A 19,465-nucleotide genomic window follows, 5' to 3' on the forward strand; every position below is an offset into this window, starting at 1 on the left:
TCCATATTCTTATTTGTGTAAAAACTAACTTCAGATTTTTTACTCACTAAATTTCAGAGATGAGGAGGTTTTTGGTTAAGAGAGCAAGGACTGAAAATATGAATGATGTGCAACCTGAAGTAGAAGTAGAGCAAAGGACTGAAAATGTGAATGATGCGCAGCCTGAAATAGAAGTAGAGCCACCAGCACCAAACGTTGCCAATGAATTTAATCCAAATGCGATTGAGCGCGATCAGGGAAAGAGGAAACAAATTTGTGAATATCCTCCTGATATTCAAGACCAAGTGAGGAGAGCATATATATTGAAGGGTCCAATGCAACCAGATTTGAATAAATACCATCGTACTGAATTTGGAAGTTCGCGTTCCTCAAGAGCATTTTCCAAATCTTGGTATAAAAGGTACGACTGGATAGAATACAGTGAGTGGAAGAATGCAGCTTATTGTTTTTATTGTTTTCTCTTTAAGCAACCCGGAAGGGCTGAGCACTTTGGTTATGAAGTCTTCACCAAAGAAGGATTTACAGATTGGAAGCATGCATATAAAGGCTTCAAAGATCATATTGGTGGTCATGGTAGTAAGCACAACTCTTGCGTCAAGCATTATGATGATTGTAATAATCAAAGACAAAGTGTGGCAAGTAACTTTGCTAGATCAAGCAAGGAATCAGAAGAAAAGTATAAGATTCGTTTAACTTGTTCTGTAAGTTGTTCAAGATATCTCATTGCACAAGGCTTGGCATTTCGCGGACATGATGAATCAGCTACTTCTCTAAACAAGGGAAACTTTAGAGAGATGATAGATTTGGAAAAAACTAAGAATGAACAAGTCAGAGATGCTTTTAACCGTGGTGGCAGAAATTGCACAATGACATCTGGTGACATTCAAAAGGAGCTTGCAATGTGTTGTGCACATGAAGTTAGGAAGAAGATCATGGCAGAGCTTGGTGACAAACAATTCTCGGTGCTTATTGATGAATCACGTGATATATCTGTGAAAGAGCAAATGGCTGTGATGTTGAGGTTAGTAGTTTCACTTTTATTTTGTTGTTTGTTTGTCATTTATTCTCTATGCAACCAACTGACATTATTGTGTTTCTCTATAGGTTTTTGAATGACAAAGGGAGGGTTGTGGAAAGATTCCTTGCTTTGCATCATGTCAAAGATACGACGTCCGAGTCACTAAAGGATGCTCTTTATATCATTCTTGATCATTATAAGTTATCAATTTCAAGGATACGGGGTCAAGGATATGATGGGGCTTTAAATATGAGAGGTGAATTTAATGGTTTGCAGAAAAAGATCATAGATGAAAACCCCTATGCTTTCTATGTTCATTGCTATGCTCACCGTCTGCAATTGGTGGTCGTGTCTGTTGCTAGTAGTTGCTCATCTATTCATGATTTCTTTGAGTACATCTCCTTGATTGTGACTACAACAACAACATCTTGCAAGAGAAGGGATGCATTGACCGAGTCACAACACCAAGATATTCTGGATAGACTTGAGAGTGGTGAGATATCTACTGGAAGGGGCTTGCGCCAATCATCTACTCTTGCTAGACCAGGGGATACTAGATGGGGTTCACATCATACTACCTTACTTCGTTTGGATCAAATGTGGTCCTCCGTGTTAAAGGTGCTTAGTACAGTTGATGAATATGGACGTGGACCATCTCAAGCAGCAGGTTTGATAGAAAAAATGGAGAGCTTTAAATTTGTTTTCATTCTGAAGCTTATGTTGAAGTTATTTGGCATCACAAATGAGCTTTCAAAAGTCTTGCAAAGAAAAGATCTCAATATTGTTCTTGCCATGGAATTAGTTAATGATGTCAAGGATCGGTTGGCAACGTTCAGAGAGAGTGGTTGGGATAATTTATTTGGTGATGTCCAAGAATTTTGTGGTGCTAATAGTATTCTAGTACCAAATATGGACGAAGTTATACCAGTTCGTGGTCGTTCAAGGAGAGAAGGGAGAACTGTTACTAATCTTCACCATTACCGTGCAGAGATTTTTTATGTTGCTATTGACAAAATTTGTGTGGAGATGGATCACCGCTTTAGTGAAGGAGCAAATTGTGTGCTTGATTGCTTCTCATGTGTTGACCCCAAGGACTCTTTCTCCAAGTTCAATGTTGATAAACTTGCTCGTCTTGCTGAAATTTATCATGAAGACTTCTCTAATGATGATCGTGGAACAATAAGAGAGCAGCTCCTCACTTATATAAGTCAAGTGAAAAGGCATGCTTCTTTTTCTACTTGTGATGATGTTCAAAGTTTGGCCGTGAAGATGGTTGAAACTAAGAAAAATCTGGTATTTCCATTGGTATACAAACTTATTGAGTTGGCTTTGATATTGCCGGTGTCAACTGCATCTGTTGAGAGAGCATTTTCAGCAATGAAGATTATCAAGAATAAATTGCGTAGCAAGATCAACAACGAATGGTTCAACGACTTGATGATATGTTACACTGAGCGCGAGTTATTCAAGTCAGTTGATGATAAGGATATTATTCGAACATTTACAGCATGAAGTCTCGGAAAGGACATTTGCCTCGTGATTTTCTTTAGCACACTATTGGTACGTTCCATTTAACCTTTTCTATTGTTACAAACTCTCTGTTTTGAATAAATAAACAAATCACAACACTGAATTTTTGTGAATAACAAATCCATTTTCTTATCCTGTAGTGTCTTCTAGGATATATTGATGGTGTCATGGTGATTTAGACGGCTACACTTTTGTTGGCAAGATGGCTAGTTTGGCTGATTGGCTCTATGCTTCGGTTTGATTTCGTGTCTCTTGTTGTCAAGTCACAACTTCATTTGCTCTCTGAAATGGAATATTGATATATTAGTTCGCTTAAATATTACATTTGTATGACTGTTGTATGACTGTTATGTCCGTATTTTCACTTCAATATTAATGTGGATTTGTGCTTTGCAAGTTTGATGCATAGTATATATTGTCTACCCGGTACGGAATTTTTTATTTGCATGTTAGACATTCAGGCTTAAGTTTGCCCGGGCTTCATAAAAGTTCTGGCTCCGCCCCTGACCATATCCACATCCAGCAGAAGATCGACCAAGCTCCATCGAACAAGTACGTACGTACCGATCGATCAACAAGCTTAAGGTAGCCAGCGAGGAGGGTAGCCGCCAACATGGGCTGCGGCATGAGCCGCCTCCTCAAGGCCACCGTCGCTCTCGTCATACTCGTCCTTCTCTTCATGCCCGGGGCCATGGCAGCCGCCGCTGCAAGCTTCGACGCCTCCCGGACACAGCAGCTGCCCCTGCCGCCCGGAGAAGTGCACGGGCCGGAGAGCGTCGCCTTCGACGCTCAGGGCCGAGGCCCCTACAGTGGCGTCTCCGACGGCCGCATCCTGAGGTGGAACCGGCCCAAGCTCGGCTGGACAACGTACGCCTACGGACCAGGCTACGACAGCGAAACGTGCACGGGTTTGACACGGAGGCGGACATAGAAAGCCGCTGCTGCCACCCGCTTGGCCTGCGCTTCAACGAGAAAACGGGCGACCTCTATGTGGCCGATGCGTACAAAGGGATGCGTGTGCCGCCCGGCGGCGGGGAGGCCACCGTGTTGGTCGACCAGAAAAAAAAATTTAAAAAAAAGGAGGATGACCCCGGCCTCTGCATCTGAGAGATGCATACGGCCACTTTATTGGTTATTCTCGAGGACCTTACAAAGTATTACAACAATAAGCCTGAATCCATCATCTTGGCAACACATGCCACTACTCCTATTCAAAATAATGAAGGGGTGCTAGCTGGGCCACTACCCAAACCACTCACCTAAGCCTAATATCAAAAAGCCGGAAACCGAAACATATTCGGAAGCCCCAGCCGAGCGACATACCGGATCTGGGGCACAATCCGGTCAGACGCACTCGTGTGTCGTCGCCACCATCTTCCGCAGGTCCATCTTCAGATCATATTGAGGCTTCTACCTTGTGTGGTCACTCTGCCATCGACGTCACCATGACGCCAGACAGCAACCTCCGCCTGCGCGAGTCCATCTCCGCGTATCACCAGATTGATGGCATGCCGCTGCGCTTCACCAACGGGGTTAACGTCGATCAAGTCACCGGTCAAGTCTACTTCACCCACAGTTCGATGAACTACGACAGGCCAGAACACGAGATGGTCACCAAGACGGGGGACTCGACGGGCCGCCTCATGATGTATGATCCACGAACATCGGACGTCACCGTGCTCCAACCAAGGATGACATACCCGAACGGCGTCGCGCTCAGCGCCGACCGCACGCACCTCGTGGTCGCATCTACTGGCCCGTGCAAGCTGTTGAGGCACTGGATCGAAGGGGTCGACGCGGGCAAGTCCGAGCCTTTTGCCGACCTGCCAGGCTACCCTGATAACGTCAGGCCCGACAGGAAAGGAGGTTATTGGTTGGCGTTGCACCGTGAGAAGAATGAGTTGCCCTTTGGCCGTGACAGCCATCTTCTTGCTGTCAGGGTTGGTGCCGACGGGAAGATAGTCGAGCAGATGAGAGGGTCAAAGAAAGTCAGGCCAACCGAGATCATGGAAAGAGATGACGGCAAACTCTACTTGGGTTCGGTGGAGCTTCCCTATGTCGGCGTAGTAAAAAGGAAGTAGAGAACACTAGATAAATGATGTATTTTTGTTTCTTATTCATATGACCAAATGTAACTTTCCAATTTCTTTTTCCGATCAGACAACCTATTGTAATCCACGTTTGTAATCAGCAAGTCATGTTCTTCCCTTCCCAGAATTGAACGAGATGACACCCACCAATATCTCCCAACACAGGATCTTCCTTACATGACTGTCCTTCTCTCTTTCTTCCCAAGAACATCTTGTTTTCGAATCCCTGTTTGTATCCTTTGAGGGCAGGCCCATTAAGCTGGAAAAGCCACCTGTGGCGCTTACTGTTGTATTGCTTTATGTGCTATATATGTGCTAGAGAGATGGAGCAGATGCATTGTGATCTTGGGCATGACCTGGCTCCGACATTCAATTTTTGAAGAAGTGATTGTGAACTGTAGAGTAGCTATAATACAAGACGTTAACACTGCAGGATCCCAATGGCCAGGACTAGGACTGGCCCGGGAGAAGGTAACGGTGGCATGGCACAGTCGCGCAAAGGTGGACCAGCCATCAGGCGGAATGGGCGGAGGAAGTACGGAGCAGGGAGGCCAGAGGAGGGAAGCAAGCCGCTTGGGCATTGTAGCGCTATGTGGCACTATGGCGGTGCAGCTCAAGCAGGGGATGCATAGCACGATGCAACGATGATATTGTTTGTGTATGCGTGTGTTCGACTCTGGAGATGGTTGAGATGCGAGGGGAACGAAAAACTGAACCGAACAACGCCTGGCTAGGGACCTTCTTCGAGCGCTTATCTACCTTTGGGCCTTGGTGATCTGCTGCTGCCTACTGTGCTTCCGCTAGACCCCTGGCCATGGCGGACGGCTACTCGGGACCTTACCGCGCGCTGCAGTTGGAGGACGTCGCCGGCCTCACGTCGGCCACGGTTGATGGCGGTACCATGGCGCGAGGAGCCGAGGTGGAGGAGGCTGTCGACCACGCTGAAGCCGGGCTCCACCGCGTTCACCACCCACATGTGGCCACGGCACTGCCCCCCACTACCGACGCAGCATCTTTGGATGTGTGCTTTGAGATTGTGGTGGCTACGTGTCATGTATGCATCCGGATGTGTATAACCCACTCGAAATTTAGAACCGGTCGCGTGGCAAGGGTACCGTCCCCGCAGGCGGCCTGGAAGGCAGCGATATCCACCATGGGGATGCTAGCAGCGCCGTTGTCTAGTCTTCTCGTGTCGCGTCCTGGGTGCTGATCCATATGTCTCCTTTGTCCCTTCCCGTTTGTCCCTCAGCTCCCAACCATGAGGTAAGTGTTGGATGCAAATGCCGATGACAATGTCAGTGTCTCGTGGCGGGCAAACACGGACACAGGAGGCTATACAGGGCATCGTGAAGTATATCAAGCAGGGCTAGAAGGTATATGTTGTGGTTTTCAGCTCCTTTCATATGTGCTTAGTTTTGGAGTTTGCTCGTTGATGATTCCGGTGAAGTTGGGAGGTCCTAGGTGATGGATTAATCCTTAATTAGTGGAAGTGTGATGACTATTACTACAGATTTTTTTTGTTGGATGGATGGTTTTGGGGTTTGTTTGTGTGCTTGTGATTAGCAAGCACCGGTTGCAGTGGCACCATATCATCGTATGATTCTAGGAGGTAAATTTACGGAAATCCGTAATGGAAGTGTGATGACTATTACTCTAGATTTTTGTTGTTGGGCGGTTTTGGGGTTTGTTTGTGTGCTTGCAGATTAGCAATCACCGGTTACGGTGGCACCATAATATCGCATCATTCTAGGAGGTAAAATTACTGAAATCCTGACTTGGCACTTGTTTGCTAAGTTTGATGGTTGTTACTTACTCCCATAAAGTTGAGTCATCTATTTTGGAACGGAGGGAGTACATTAGATTAGTGAAACTTTTGAAGGTTCTGAAATATGAACTCTGACCTACTTGTCAGTATGTGTACACTCCAAAAAGCACAAATGACCACTATTTTTGAAATAAATGTGCCAGTCATTATTACTATTTAAAATTTAGCAAATTTTGTCCAATACATAAAACTGAATGGAGTTGCTATAATAGTCTTATTTTATGTATCAATCAAGAACATGTTTGTTTAACCCGTCGCACCTTGCCATTGACATGGAATATGCTGTTGGTGGAGAACTTTGAAAGTGCAGCGCATAGTGATCATTAAGTGAACATGAAGGTTGCTCTTCAACCTACTTACTGTGTTATGTCACCAGGCTATCTTTATTCTGTATCATCTCTGTTGGCATTTCATATAATTTTGTAACTTGTTTGTTACATACCAAGATCATCACTCCAACATACATTAATGGGTCGTCGCAGCAAATTAGTGATCTATGTGGGGAATAACTATTTATCGGCCTACATGTTACCTATCCTCATAAAACACATTTTCTTGCCAGCGGCCGCCTATTCAACCATCTTCTCCTTAATGTCAAGCTCGCCTGCTGCAGGCTATAAGATAGCAGTTGTCCCTTCTCTCACACCATTGCCATCTCCAATCCAGCACAAACACCTCGTCCATGGTGCACCCCCTAGTCTTGTATTTTGACATCGTTGAGAAGGAGCAGGAGAGGATCCTCTGGCCCCCTTGTGGGCAGAGATGGACAAGGCACTGGAGGAGGATGCTCTGATGGAGGTGGAGGCTGCGCTGATGGACACACCCGCGCTCGCACACGTTCCCGTGCCAGCGCCTGCGCCCGCGCTTAGCGCAATTGAGGCGGAGGACGAGCAGATGGATGTGGAAAAATTCTGCATTGGGCCGAGGCTGCTGATGCCGCATTGTATGACATTTTTTTGGGCGGGCGTGGTGATGGCGCCGGTCGTGGTGCTGGACATGGATGGATCGACGTCCATGTCAATGGCGGGCGGCATGGCCGTGGTCGTGGCCGCTACTAGGCAGTGACCATGGCCGTGGAAACAACTACACGATGACCATGAACATGGACAAAACTACACGGTGACCGTGGCCATATGGCTATATTAGTTTGTTATAATAGTTTATACTATTAGGTGTTGTATCGGAGGGTGTCGCAGTGCGACAATTTTGGAAGAAATTCAACTATGTTCGCTTAATGTTTGCAATGCATTCAAAATTATGTGACTGGAAGGTTACTAAGTTTGTGTGTACTGCAATGTTTCAAATTGAATCAAGTTTCAACGAAAGTGAAATCAATGTTGTATACCACTGAAACTTTCCACTTATAAGGGCATATGCATTGTTAGCATTTTCAATTTATGTATCATTAGTTGTTTTAATTTGCGAGAGTGCTGCAGTATGATCGTGTTCACAAGACATGACATGCGTATCATACGACATGGTTAAAACCGGTGAACTACATTTGGCGAGAAAGATCCTCGCGGTGGTGGAGGGGTCCATCATTGTAACGCACACGATGCGGCTATATCTCCCACGTGTCGAAGCACGACTTAGAGGCATAACCGCGTTGTAAGCAATGTCGCAAGTGAGGTAATCTTCACACAACCCATGTAATACATAAGGGAAAGAGATACATAGTTGGCTTACAATCGCCACTTCACACAATACATGAATAAAGCATTACATCATCCAGATACAAACAAGGTCCGACTACGGAACCCAAAATGAAATAAGACTACCCCAAATGCTACACAGATCCCTGATTGTCCCAACTGGGCTCCACTACTGATCAAAAGGAAGCGAAACAACAAAAAATAAGGTTTTCATCAAGCTCCTCCATGAGCTCGGTTGCGTCACCTGCACGGTATCATCGGCACCTGCAAACTGGTTTTGGAAGTATCTGTGAGTCACAGGGACTCAACAATCTCACACCATCGCGATCAAGACTATTTAAGCTTATAGGTAGGGAAAGGATATGTGAGGTGGAGCTGCAGCAAGCACTAGCATATATGGTGGCTAACATACGCAAATGAGAGCGAGAAGAGAAGGCAAAGCACGATCGAAAAACTATGATCAAGAAGTGATCCTAGAACAACCTACGTCAAGCATAACTCCAACACCGTGTTCACTTTCCGGACTCCGCCGGAAAGAGACCATCACGGCTACACACGCGGTTGGTGCATTTTAATTAAGAGAAGTTTCAGGTTTTCTACAACCGGACATTAACAAATTCCCATCTGCCCATAACAGCGGGCACGGTTTTCGAAAGTTCAAATCCCTGCAGTGGTGTCCCAACTTAGCCCATCACAAGCTCTCACGGTCAACGAAGGATATTCCTTCTCCCAGGAAGATCCGATCAGGCTCGGAATCCCGGTTACAAGACATTTGACAATGGTAAAACAAGACCAGCAAGACCACCCGCTGTGCCGACAAATCCCGATAGGAGCTGCACATATCTCGTTCTCAAGGCACACTCAGATGAGCGCTCCGTATAACTAAAATCAAACCTCGAGTTTCCCCGAGGGGGCGCTGCACAGGGCTCTAGTTTGGACCAACACTCAGAGGAGCACTGGCCCAGGGGGGGTTTTAAATAAAGATGACCCTTGGGCAGGCCTACCCAAGGGAAAGAAAAGGCTAGGTGACGAATGGTAAAACCAATGTTGGGCATTGCTGCAGGAGTTTTTATTCAAGACGAACTGTCAAGGGGTTCCCATTATAACCCAACCGTGTAAGGAATGCAAAATCCGGGAACATAATACCGATATGACGGAAACTAGGGCGGCAAGAGTGGAACAAAACACCAGGCATAAGGCCGAGCCTTCCACCCTTTACCAAATATATAGATGCATTAATTAAATAAGAGATATTGTGATATCCCAACAAATATACATGTTCCAACATGGAACAAACTCCATCTTCACCTGCAACTAACAACGCTATAAGAGGGGCTGAGCAAAGCGGTAACATAGCCAAACAATGGTTTGCTAGGAAAAGGTGGGTTAGAGGCTTGGCTTAGCAATATGGGAGGCATGATAAGCAAGTGGTAGGTATCGCAGCATAGGCATAGCAAAAGAGCGAGCAACTAGCAAGCAAAGATAGAAGTGATTTCGAGGGTATGGTCATCTTGCCTGCAAAGTTCTCTGAGAAGACGAAAAATTTGATCCTCAAAAACGTACTCAACGGGCTCCTCGATCACGTACTCGACTCCCGGCTCTACCCAAAGCAAGAACACAAGCAAAGGGAGACACAATCAACCACGTGCAATGCACAAACAACATGATGCAAAACATGTCATGAGATGCGGGATGCGATATGCGATGCATATGCATGATTCGGAAAGGAATGATTGAACCTGGCCTCAACTTGGAAAACCAAGCGTGCCACTGGAAAGAGGAGTTGATTTCGGTTGAAATCGATATAAAGATCACCGGAATCGGATGCATGGTTTGGAAATGGCAAGCAAAACAAATATGGCACCGATCTGCGATTAATAGCACATAGCCAACTAAATGCATCAAGATAAATAAGCTACTGCACTCAAACATAGCAACAAAATACATGGAAGGGATCCACTCAAGATGCTTGACAAAAGATGAACACTGAGCTACGGCTAAATCACCTATTAACAGGTTCAAACAAGCATGGCAAAAGTGCAAATGATAACAGGTTACAGACTTACTGAAATTAACAACAAGTCAGGAATTTAACATCAAGAAGAAATCTTTAGAGCACGATAACTACATGCTATAGGAACATATCATGGCAAAGCAAGGCATGGCATGAAGCTACTCAAAGCACACAACAAAAGTCCATTATTGACCATAAGCCAAAAGGGATCAGAAAATACAATTGCAAGCATGTGAACATAGCAATTAACGATAACAGATTCAGACTTAGTGAAAAACTGAAGCATGGCAAAACAGACATCAAATAGGCATGTTTACGAGCTCGATGCACTCACTATGAGGCATTGCATGATAAACTAAGTATACACCCAGCAAGTAGACATGGCATAGAAGCTGGACATGGCAATAACAACAATATAGCATGCACGGATCAACAACAACAAGCTCGGCAAAATTGCCAAACACGATAACAATCTGCCAGGAACATTTTATAGCAAAAGTAGAGTTCGATTGAGTCAAGCTAGGGTGCTCCATAATTGCAAACAAATACATGGTTGTATAGAGCACAACATTATCTACAAAACATCCTTACTGATCATGCTCAAAGAGGCATAGATCTCTCGGTAGCAACATGAACACATGGCATAAAAATAATAACAGGACAAGGACTTAAAATATTTCTAAGTCCCTGAAATCGGCAACATTAAGTAGGCTATTTTGCATGCTTGTGCTAGTCACTACAGAAATCACAAAAATAGATGGCATACACCCCTGTAAAGATGGCATGGCATACTACAAGACACATGTAGAGCTCAGAATCATAGCATGCACACATTAATCATGGCAAAAATGACAAAAGTGCAAATGCTGATACGGATCTGAAACTAACATCACATAGCCCTCTTCCAACAGCATTTCGGGCATCAAGATGAGCTCAAATGAAAATGATGCAATGAGATGAAATGGAGTACTCGTCGAGACGAACATTTCGATATGCTACACGCACGAATTGGAGCAACGGTTGCAGAGTTATGAGCTGATGAATTATGCATGAAAAAGTATGGATTCTGGGACTTGGCAGTTTTCAGGAAAAAAACATGCAAGGGCTAGATAACTAAACGGCGCACAGGCGGGGAATAGGGTGCTCACCCAATGGGCTCGGCCCAGGACGAGGAAGGACGGCCAGGCCTGGGAGACCGGCGCTGCTGGGCCGGAAGGAGCTGCGAGCCCACGAGAGAACGAGCGGGGCCCGAGAGGGCGCTCGTCCTCCTCCTCCCGCCCGAACAGAAGAGTGACGCCCATGGCAGGGGCGGCGGCGGCGCATAGGAACTCCGGCGAAGCTGCGAAGGCCGGGGACGCGCGGGAGGCGCCGGAAACGGGCAGATCCGGGCACGGGGATCCCGGATCTGGCCACGGTGGTCGACGGTGACGTCCATGGAAGCGGGATCTGGTAACGGCGACGGCGGGACGGCCATGGCAGGGACCCCTGCGGGAGAGGGAGAGAGAGGTGAGGCAGGCAGGAAGAGGGGGAAGGAGAGGGCGCGACGGGGCCGGCGACCTGGCGGCAAGCGGCGCGCGGTGGAGCGCGAGGCGGCGGCGTTGACGGCGAGGTCCGGCGAAGATCCGGCGAGGTCCGGCGAAGATCAGGCGAGCGGCGAGGCTGCGGGTCTCCTCGGGCCCGGCGCGGCCTGGGGCGGGCCGGAGATGGGCTCCACGGGCCAGGCGGCGAAGTGGGGCGCGGGTGGACACGTGTCAGCTCAGGATTGGGCGAAGGCGGCGGCGGACATGTCCAAGCGGTGGGAAAATTTTGTCCGGCGGCGCGAGGAGCGGGTCTAGGGTTTGATCTGCGCGGAAATTCGGAGGGAGACACCTATTTATAGGTAGAGGAAGCTAGGAGTGTCCAAATGAGGTGCGGTTTGCAGCCACGCAATAGTGATCAAACGGCCTAGGTGATGGAGGAGGTTTAGGTGGGTTTTGGGCCACATTGAAGGGGTGTTGGGCTGCAACACACACGAGGCCTTTTCGGTCCCTCGGTTAACCGTTGGAGTATCAAACGAAGTCCAAATGCCACGAAACTTGACAGGCGGTCTACCGATAGTAAACCAAGGCCACATGGCAAGTCTCGGTCTAATCCGAGAACGTTTAACACCCACACACGAAAAAAGAGGTAGAAAAGGACACCGGGGGACATAGGAGCGCTGGATTGCAAAACGGACAACGGGGAAAATGCTCGGATGCATGAGACGAACAAGTATGCAAAAGAAATGCACATGATGACATGATATGAGATGCATGACACGCAAGCAATGACAAGGCAACAACAGCGAATAACTGAAGGACACCTGGCACATCGGTCTCGGGGCGTTACAATCATGCTGGGACGGCGGGAGTCTCTAGCCTCGTCTCCCTCGACCTCTCTACCATGGAGTTTAGGCGCGTGAGCGGCGGGGACAAATACTCCAACGCCCACGGGCCGACATGGTCGGCAGCAGCAGTGTGGTGGTCGATGGCGGTGATGGTGGTCGGCAGCGGCAGCGCGGTGGTCGGAAGCAGCGACGCGGTCGGTACGGCGGTAGCACGCTAATGCGGCACTTTTATGAGAAGGTTTATTACGAAAGGATATCGAAGAGAAGCAGGGCTGTTTATATAGTGCACCCTTTAAAAGAAACTCGCGTTTAAAAAACCTCCCTTGGACCTATGGCGGCTATCTATGAAGAATGCACTTTCTTAGCTTGTAATTTTAGTTTTATTGTTTTTAATCACTGTCCTAGGGAGGCCAATATGGTGGCTGATGTGTTGGCTAGAAATTCGGAGACCTCTCGAACTATTGTTTGGAAGTCAGAGCCTTCGGGTTTTCTAATGGACGTTCTATCAAACGATGTATCCTTATTTTCACATGAAATATAAACCGTCATGATGGTTTTCCTTAAAAAAAACTCGCGTTTACAGGGCTTGTTAAAGCACAATTTTTATCCAACTTTCTCTAAACCAGATTCTTTTTATATAGAAAAGAAGACTCGTTGGAGATAAGACGACGTACACCTGCTCATCCAGATCATGTTAGCCTGACAAAATTTTGCTAGGGTTTTGCCTCCACCACCGAAAGACGACACCACGGCCGTGAGGCCAATTTTGATTCTGCAGGCGGCCATGGTAGACCGCGGCGAGAACACCGCGCCACCGGTTGCGACGATGCACGACGTCCCCGACGACGCGCTCGAGCTGATCTTCCTGCGCCTCCCCACGTCCCTCCACCTCGTCCGCGCCGCGTGCGCGTGCAAGCGCTGGCGCCGCGTCATCGCCGGCGGCGGGTTCCTCGGCCGCTTCCGTTCGCTCCACGCGCGCCCGGTCATCGCCGGCCACTACCAGGTCAACGAGCGCAAGCATGGGTCGCGCCCCCCGGGTTGCAATCCCATCTTCTTCCTCTCGGCGTCGGCGGACACCGCCGGCATGTGGCCCCAGCACTTCTCGCTCTGCTTTCTCCCGGACAGCCGCGGCGGCCGCGGCTGGGACCTCGCCGACAGCCGGGGCGGAGTGCTCCTCCTCACCAGGTGCCCCGGCTTCCGCGGCGACTCCGACTACCGGCCCTGCCTCATCGTCTGCGATCCCACCACGCGGCGCTGCAGCAGCGTCATCGGCCACCCTTCGTTCCCCAAGAGCTGAGCTGCCTCGGGGCCTTCCTCCTCGACGGCGACGGCGGGGGCATCAGCCCGTCGAACTTCAGGATAATCGTCGCGGCGGCGTACGACCAGGGCGCAGTCACGACCAGCTTGTTCACCTCCGCCGATGACAACTGGCGGGTCGGCGGGATCCCCTACGCTGGGCCATGGGGCGGCTTCTTCTTCCTCGCCGGTAACACCCAGGACGCCGTCTACTGGACGGCCCGGAACACCAACAACATGCGCTCGGAGGTCGTCGCCCTCGACAAGCGCACCCACGAGTTCTCGTCCTCCCTGTTCCCGGCACAGCTGCCGTACCGGTGCGACCCCCAGCTGAGGGCCGTGCGCTGCAACGACGGTCTGGTGCGGATCGCGCTGCTGTACAGGAACGAACTTAGGACCTTCGGTCGACGGAGCAACCTCGGTCGTGATGAGTGGGCAGAGAGGACGATCCTGCTGCCGCAGTCGATCTTGGGGCTTCAAGATTCCGGTGGACGAATGCGCCTGCCGAGGAAGATCCTCACGGTGGTGGAGGGGTCCGTCGTGCTGGGGGCGGCGGGATGCTCTGGCATCATCTCGATCTCTCCACCATGAAGTTCAGGCGCATGAGACAGCGACAAGTACTCCAACGGGCCAGCGTACGAGTACCAGCTGCCATGGCCTCCCACCATCCGAGCTTGCCTAGACTGAACAATTTGTCATGGCCGATAGAGGGCACACACGAATTTAATTTGTGAACAGTAATGCTGAAAATTCAACCTTCACAAATTACAAGCATTATTCTGCATAAATGTCTGATCGAAGGTCGAAAAATGAATATTCAGTAGCGACATTCTCATTCCATGTGGCAACTAGCGTATGTCAAGGATCGAACGACGGAACTTGGGTGTTGAAGCCCTGGGAAGCCATGAACATGAGCCTCCGCGAGATCTTCCTGTACTCGTCCTCCTCCCGCTTCTCCAGCAGGTAGGAGATGATGCCTTTCACCTCCGACTTGATGTGTGCATAGAGAACCGTTGCGGCCCGACGGTCGGTGAGGACGTCCTGCCTCCCCCTCATTGGGATCGGCTTTCCGAACCGGTAGTAGAACCGGCCCGGGATCTTCATGCACACACCCGGGAAGATCACCTCATGCTTGGCATCCCTGCGGCAGCCAGAAGACAGATGGGTTATTCCTTGTAGCTATGAACTAGACCTGACAAAAGGAGTTAGTAGCAGCAGGGCGGACCATACCTGAGATTCAGATGCTTACTGTAGGCCCGCATTATCTCCTTGCCGAAGGGCGCGCTCCTGATATTGTCGAATGTGCAAAGCAGCTGTGATTTTTAGAATAAATCAGCTGATGGTTACATTCTGAATCTCTAGAGGTTTCAGGATTGATAAACTTTGGCTATGGATCCAAACTTGAACCGAAGAACGTTTACTTGCAAATTAAGCAAGGGATGACCTAATCCAGTAATGGCTTACGTTCACGAGGTCATCCTCTCCGACGACTCCAAATGGCACGATTGTGGCGTTGCACTGCGCTGCCATCCTAACAAATTCAGTCTGTTCTGGCCAGAAAATCCTGTGCTCTTCACCCTACAATCCACAAGTTCAAATGTAAGTAAGTTCACAACGGTAGAATTTACTCTGACAGAATTCTGGAGTATAATAAATCCAACCAATGAAATCAACAAATTTTATTCTGCAAGTACCTTGCAGTGGAGTGCCTCCCTGTAGCCACCCGGATAGAGGAGCACGAACTCCCCGGTTGCTAGCAACTCGTATATGTACTTGTAGGTCATGGGCACGCCTCCCCACAGGTTGAGGAAGTCAAAGAAGTCGTGGCCCTCCGACCACGTCTTCGTCTTCTTCGGGAACAGCAGCGGGTGAGCGATGCCACGGACCACGGCCTTCTTATGCCGCATGAACTCTGCGGCAAGAGAGATGAGCTCGATCCCTAGTAGCATGTGGTTGCCTACCAACAGCACCGGCCCGTCCTCGGGCACCCCGGCGAGTCCCCGCACCACCGTGCCGTCCTCCAGCGTCGAGAACATCGCTGGGCACGTTCTGAACAATAGGTCGCTGCATTGACCAATGCATAAATGTGACGTGCAATCATGTGTTCAAGATTCAAGGCATATGATTTAACGATTTGCTGGGTGGTGACTTTGATTACATGCTAGCTTTGTCGACTTCCTTTAACTCGGTTGTGGATGGCGGGATGTAGTCGAAAACCCGATGATAGCGCCTCGAATGGCGGTAGAGACCAGCACACTTGATGATGGATGAGACATGGACACCATGCTCCTGAAATTTGGAATGGACATCATCGGCATTGTCCCTTCGAGCTATATGACTTGTTCCTTCCAGTGCAAAAGATATACAGCAGTCTGATAAAGTCAACTAAAACTCACCAGCAGTAAGCTGTGCCCATGCTTCTCAAAGAAGAAGATTTTGGATTTAGGTATTTTGTTCTGTAGCCTGTAGGCTTCAGATTTGCTCGGAAGTAAGTTGTCATCGCAGCTGAGTGCAAGCATAGAGAAGAACTTCAGTCATGATAAAAAATACGACAACAAATACACATTCAGACAAGAAACATTGCTAAATCATGCATTAGAATTTACCATGTGACAAAATTCTGCAAGGCTAACGATGAAATTGGAAGTAGAGAACTGAGCTTAAGGCCACAAACCTGGCTAGCAGTAGCACCTCTGCTGTAACTGATTGTAAACGGCAATTAGCGTATTGCGCAGCCCGTTTCATCAGTTTCAACTTCCATTTTAGTGTGTCTTTTGGTAGTTTGTCCAATATATTCTGCAATTAAAAGCACACATATTTTCCTTAAAAGATGCACATATTCTGAAACCACCTTAACCTACAGATCACCCAGAGAAACATGAGAAAAAAAAGATACTCCCTCCGTTCCAAAATAGATGACCCAACTTTGTACTAACTTTAAAACTTTGTACTAAATTTGTACTAAAGTTAGTACAAAATTGAGTCATCTATTTTGGAACGAAGGGAGTAGTAGGCAAAGGAATTCATTTTCAGACTATTTTCTTCCTTAATTTGTATTTTTCTTCTATAGAGAATAACCTCTGGCTTCTGCATCGATTGATCCAGGCAACAATTTATTAACTTATTTTCTCCCTTAATTAGTATTTTCTTGATAAACTAGATACATAGAAACAGTAACAAAGTCGATGGTACAAACCGTATGCTTCAGGGAAGTTGACATGTTACTTGTCAATCTGATGAGTGCTTCTAACGGATGCTGCCCGCTTTGCATTCTACTCAGTGCCATGTTCACCTCGTTGTCTGGTCTCATGATCAGGAAGAACAGAAGAAGCAAGTATTAACAACTTAAAGAACAGATGTAAACAGATGTATATCGTGCTAATTATCAGACAACCTGAAGTTCAACAAATGCATCACGTACTTACCGATGTTGTAGTTCAGTAGAGCTGTCATTGCAATACAGGCGTTGTTTGATAACGGGCTGAAAACCGACAGAAGCTTTTTTATTTCTGACCTCTCAAACGATGTAGCTTTCCCAGGAGAAAAAAGCGAGACAAAACAAAATTATGCATATTAGAAATTTCATAAATAGGAAGGTTCACTCGCATACCATCAGATTTTCTTGCATACCTGGATTAACTAGTACCAGTATCAAATCAATACGAGGATTGCGAGCAGCAACTGCAAGAGCTAAGCATCCTCCAAACGAATTCCCCAATAGATAGATGGGCCTATTAGGAGAAGTGGAATGCTCTGCCCTCACAACATCTTCTACCATTGTGACAAGTTCTGAAAAAGAGAAGCAGCTAAAATCATACAAATAATCTTTCTAATTTAATGATTGACCAGGCGGCTAGTTGACGTCGGCTCTGCTTAAATGTGTTTTGGGCATCTTTTGCCTTTCCCACGTGTTAACCTGAAGGTATTATCTAAACACGACTTCATGTGCTGTGTGCAACTTCTTGGTGTGGACGCTGGGAGAAATGAAATTTTCCTTTTCAAGCCAAAAGGATGTCTTTCACTCTGAATCTTACAGTAAGCTCAATTTTTCAATTCAGATGCAAAATGCTTCGGAGAGAAATAATCAGTTAATGCACAGGTATCTGATACCTTCAAATGGCGTGCGGTCGTGAAAAGGAATGTGCAAGCATCTAAGTTCAAATATCCTGCAAATGGAGAAACAAGTGTATAATATATTTAAAGTATCATAACTGCCCTCCTGGTTTGCCATAAATTTTCCAGGGAACTTCTATTTGTATCTAACCTTCCAAGAGCCTTGTGGTGCATGCAGAGCCCCATCCCCATTCCATCTACCCCTGAAAAGATAATCTCATAATCAGCACCTGAAATCAGTGTGTGCTACTAACCTAAACATTCAGGCATCAAGACACTGGAAAGAGATGCAGAGAGAGACACAGGAAGATGTCGACGACACATCATTTCCACACATACTCGGTCGTTTACCTGGCAAATACAGCATGAGCGGAGCATCCTCGACTGTCGAGCCGGCGTCGACGGGGCATAACCAGCAGGGCGGCCCACTGTCATGCTCAACCAGCTGCCCAAGTGCCTGATAGAAGTAGTCCAGGTCCTTGACCGTCCCGTACCCATCATCATACAGAGCTTCGAGTCCCCTGTAGCTGGATTGCACTCTCCCGGCGTGTCTGAACTGGCAGCTTGGCAAGCCATGCAGTCGCCGCCGCCCTTGTCGCCAGAGGGAGACCTGCGGGTGTGCCACAGGGAGAGAAAGAGTCGCCATTGCTGCATTGAGCTGTGAAGCTTTTTTGAGTGTCCCAGTCCTGGTTTCAAGGGAGGCTTTAGGAAGCATGAGCCACGCATGCACTCATGCGTCCGGTGCGTAATAGAAATAACCGAATTTTAGTGAGGCGCAAAGAGTGTGAGTTACACCATGGCATGGCGGTTCAGTAAGGACCACGCTATAACAATTGTTGTGGAGATCTGATGTTGGCATGTCAGTATGGGTAAAGACTTTTGACACCTACATGATCAAATGCTCGTGATACTCAAAGATGACGGTCTAACTATCAAACAACAAAAAATTCCCTCAACACAAAAACCTTCAAAAATATACTATTGATTATTAACGTAGGCTCTTCGTTGTCCATTATGTGCCTAATGCCTGTAGCAGTAGGAAACAGAGGTATTAATATATAGTCAGTACAGATCTGCCATCATGGGTAACCGAAGAGTCATACGAACATCAAGATTTAATTGAAAGGGTGACAAACATAGTAAAACACCAAAGTGCAGCCATGTCGCACAAGAATTCTGTGACGAACCAACTACTTTACCTCAGAGTTCTGAGAACTTCACCTTCCCATCTAGTAATCTGCACCAAAACAGCCCAGGCTTAGATTCTTTCAAATTTAGTCAGAGACGGTATCCAAGAAACCTAACCTACAATACCAATCACTATTAGGGGCAAAAACTAAAATACAGGTCATACACTTCCAGATATACTGCAAAAAGAACATGAATATCATTGCCTTGAATAAATCCTTCCACAATGCACAAGGCTTTCCACCATCTAGCTAAGAAGATTCTTGCCTAGACACATCACTACACTGAACCAATTTCGGAAACAATTCAAGCCGCGATCCAAACTCTGCTGTACAGTAGAAGATAAATTTCAGATTTTAATGCATGAAGGATGA

General features: G+C 47.4%; 2 protein-coding genes and 2 pseudogenes across 4 annotated transcripts; 3 read left to right on the forward strand and 1 right to left on the reverse strand.

The window, feature by feature from the left end:
• Window positions 1-59: 59 nt before the first annotated feature.
• Window positions 60-2,568, forward strand: LOC147957769 (uncharacterized; annotated as a pseudogene).
• Window positions 2,569-3,161: 593 nt separating this feature from the next.
• Window positions 3,162-4,629, forward strand: LOC125525209 (protein STRICTOSIDINE SYNTHASE-LIKE 10-like). Of its 3 annotated transcripts, none has more exons than XM_087536351.1 (2): window positions 3,162-3,602; window positions 4,043-4,629. In XM_087536351.1, exons 1-2 carry the CDS (start codon window positions 3,560-3,562, stop codon window positions 4,627-4,629), a joined length of 630 nt encoding a protein of 209 aa, XP_087392477.1. In that variant the 5' UTR covers window positions 3,162-3,559. The 3 variants fall into 3 exon arrangements, with proteins under 3 accessions (XP_087392477.1, XP_087392476.1, XP_087392478.1); XM_087536350.1 differs by having other exon boundaries at window positions 3,162-3,598; window positions 4,027-4,629; XM_087536352.1 differs by having other exon boundaries at window positions 3,162-3,598; window positions 4,048-4,629.
• Window positions 4,630-13,157: 8,528 nt separating this feature from the next.
• On the forward strand, window positions 13,158-14,381 carry LOC147957770 (uncharacterized; annotated as a pseudogene).
• A 95-nt stretch (window positions 14,382-14,476) lies between these two features.
• Window positions 14,477-19,108, reverse strand: LOC125523366 (phytyl ester synthase 1, chloroplastic-like). Its single transcript, XM_048688412.2, has 13 exons — window positions 18,255-19,108; window positions 18,055-18,106; window positions 17,901-17,956; window positions 17,421-17,579; window positions 17,216-17,320; window positions 16,987-17,090; window positions 16,465-16,586; window positions 16,187-16,295; window positions 15,949-16,079; window positions 15,485-15,854; window positions 15,255-15,368; window positions 15,021-15,103; window positions 14,477-14,931 (listed from the first exon to the last, which is right to left on the reverse strand). The coding sequence occupies exons 1-13, from the start codon at window positions 18,616-18,618 to the stop codon at window positions 14,649-14,651; spliced, it is 2,052 nt and encodes a 683-aa protein (XP_048544369.2). The 5' UTR covers window positions 18,619-19,108; the 3' UTR covers window positions 14,477-14,648.
• Between the last annotated feature and the right edge of the window lie 357 nt (window positions 19,109-19,465).

The sequence above is a fragment of the Triticum urartu genome, chromosome 7A, assembly GCF_056163025.1.
Source record: "Triticum urartu cultivar PI428250 chromosome 7A, HENAU_Tu73, whole genome shotgun sequence".
In the NCBI taxonomy this organism is placed as follows: Eukaryota; Viridiplantae; Streptophyta; class Magnoliopsida; order Poales; family Poaceae; genus Triticum; species Triticum urartu.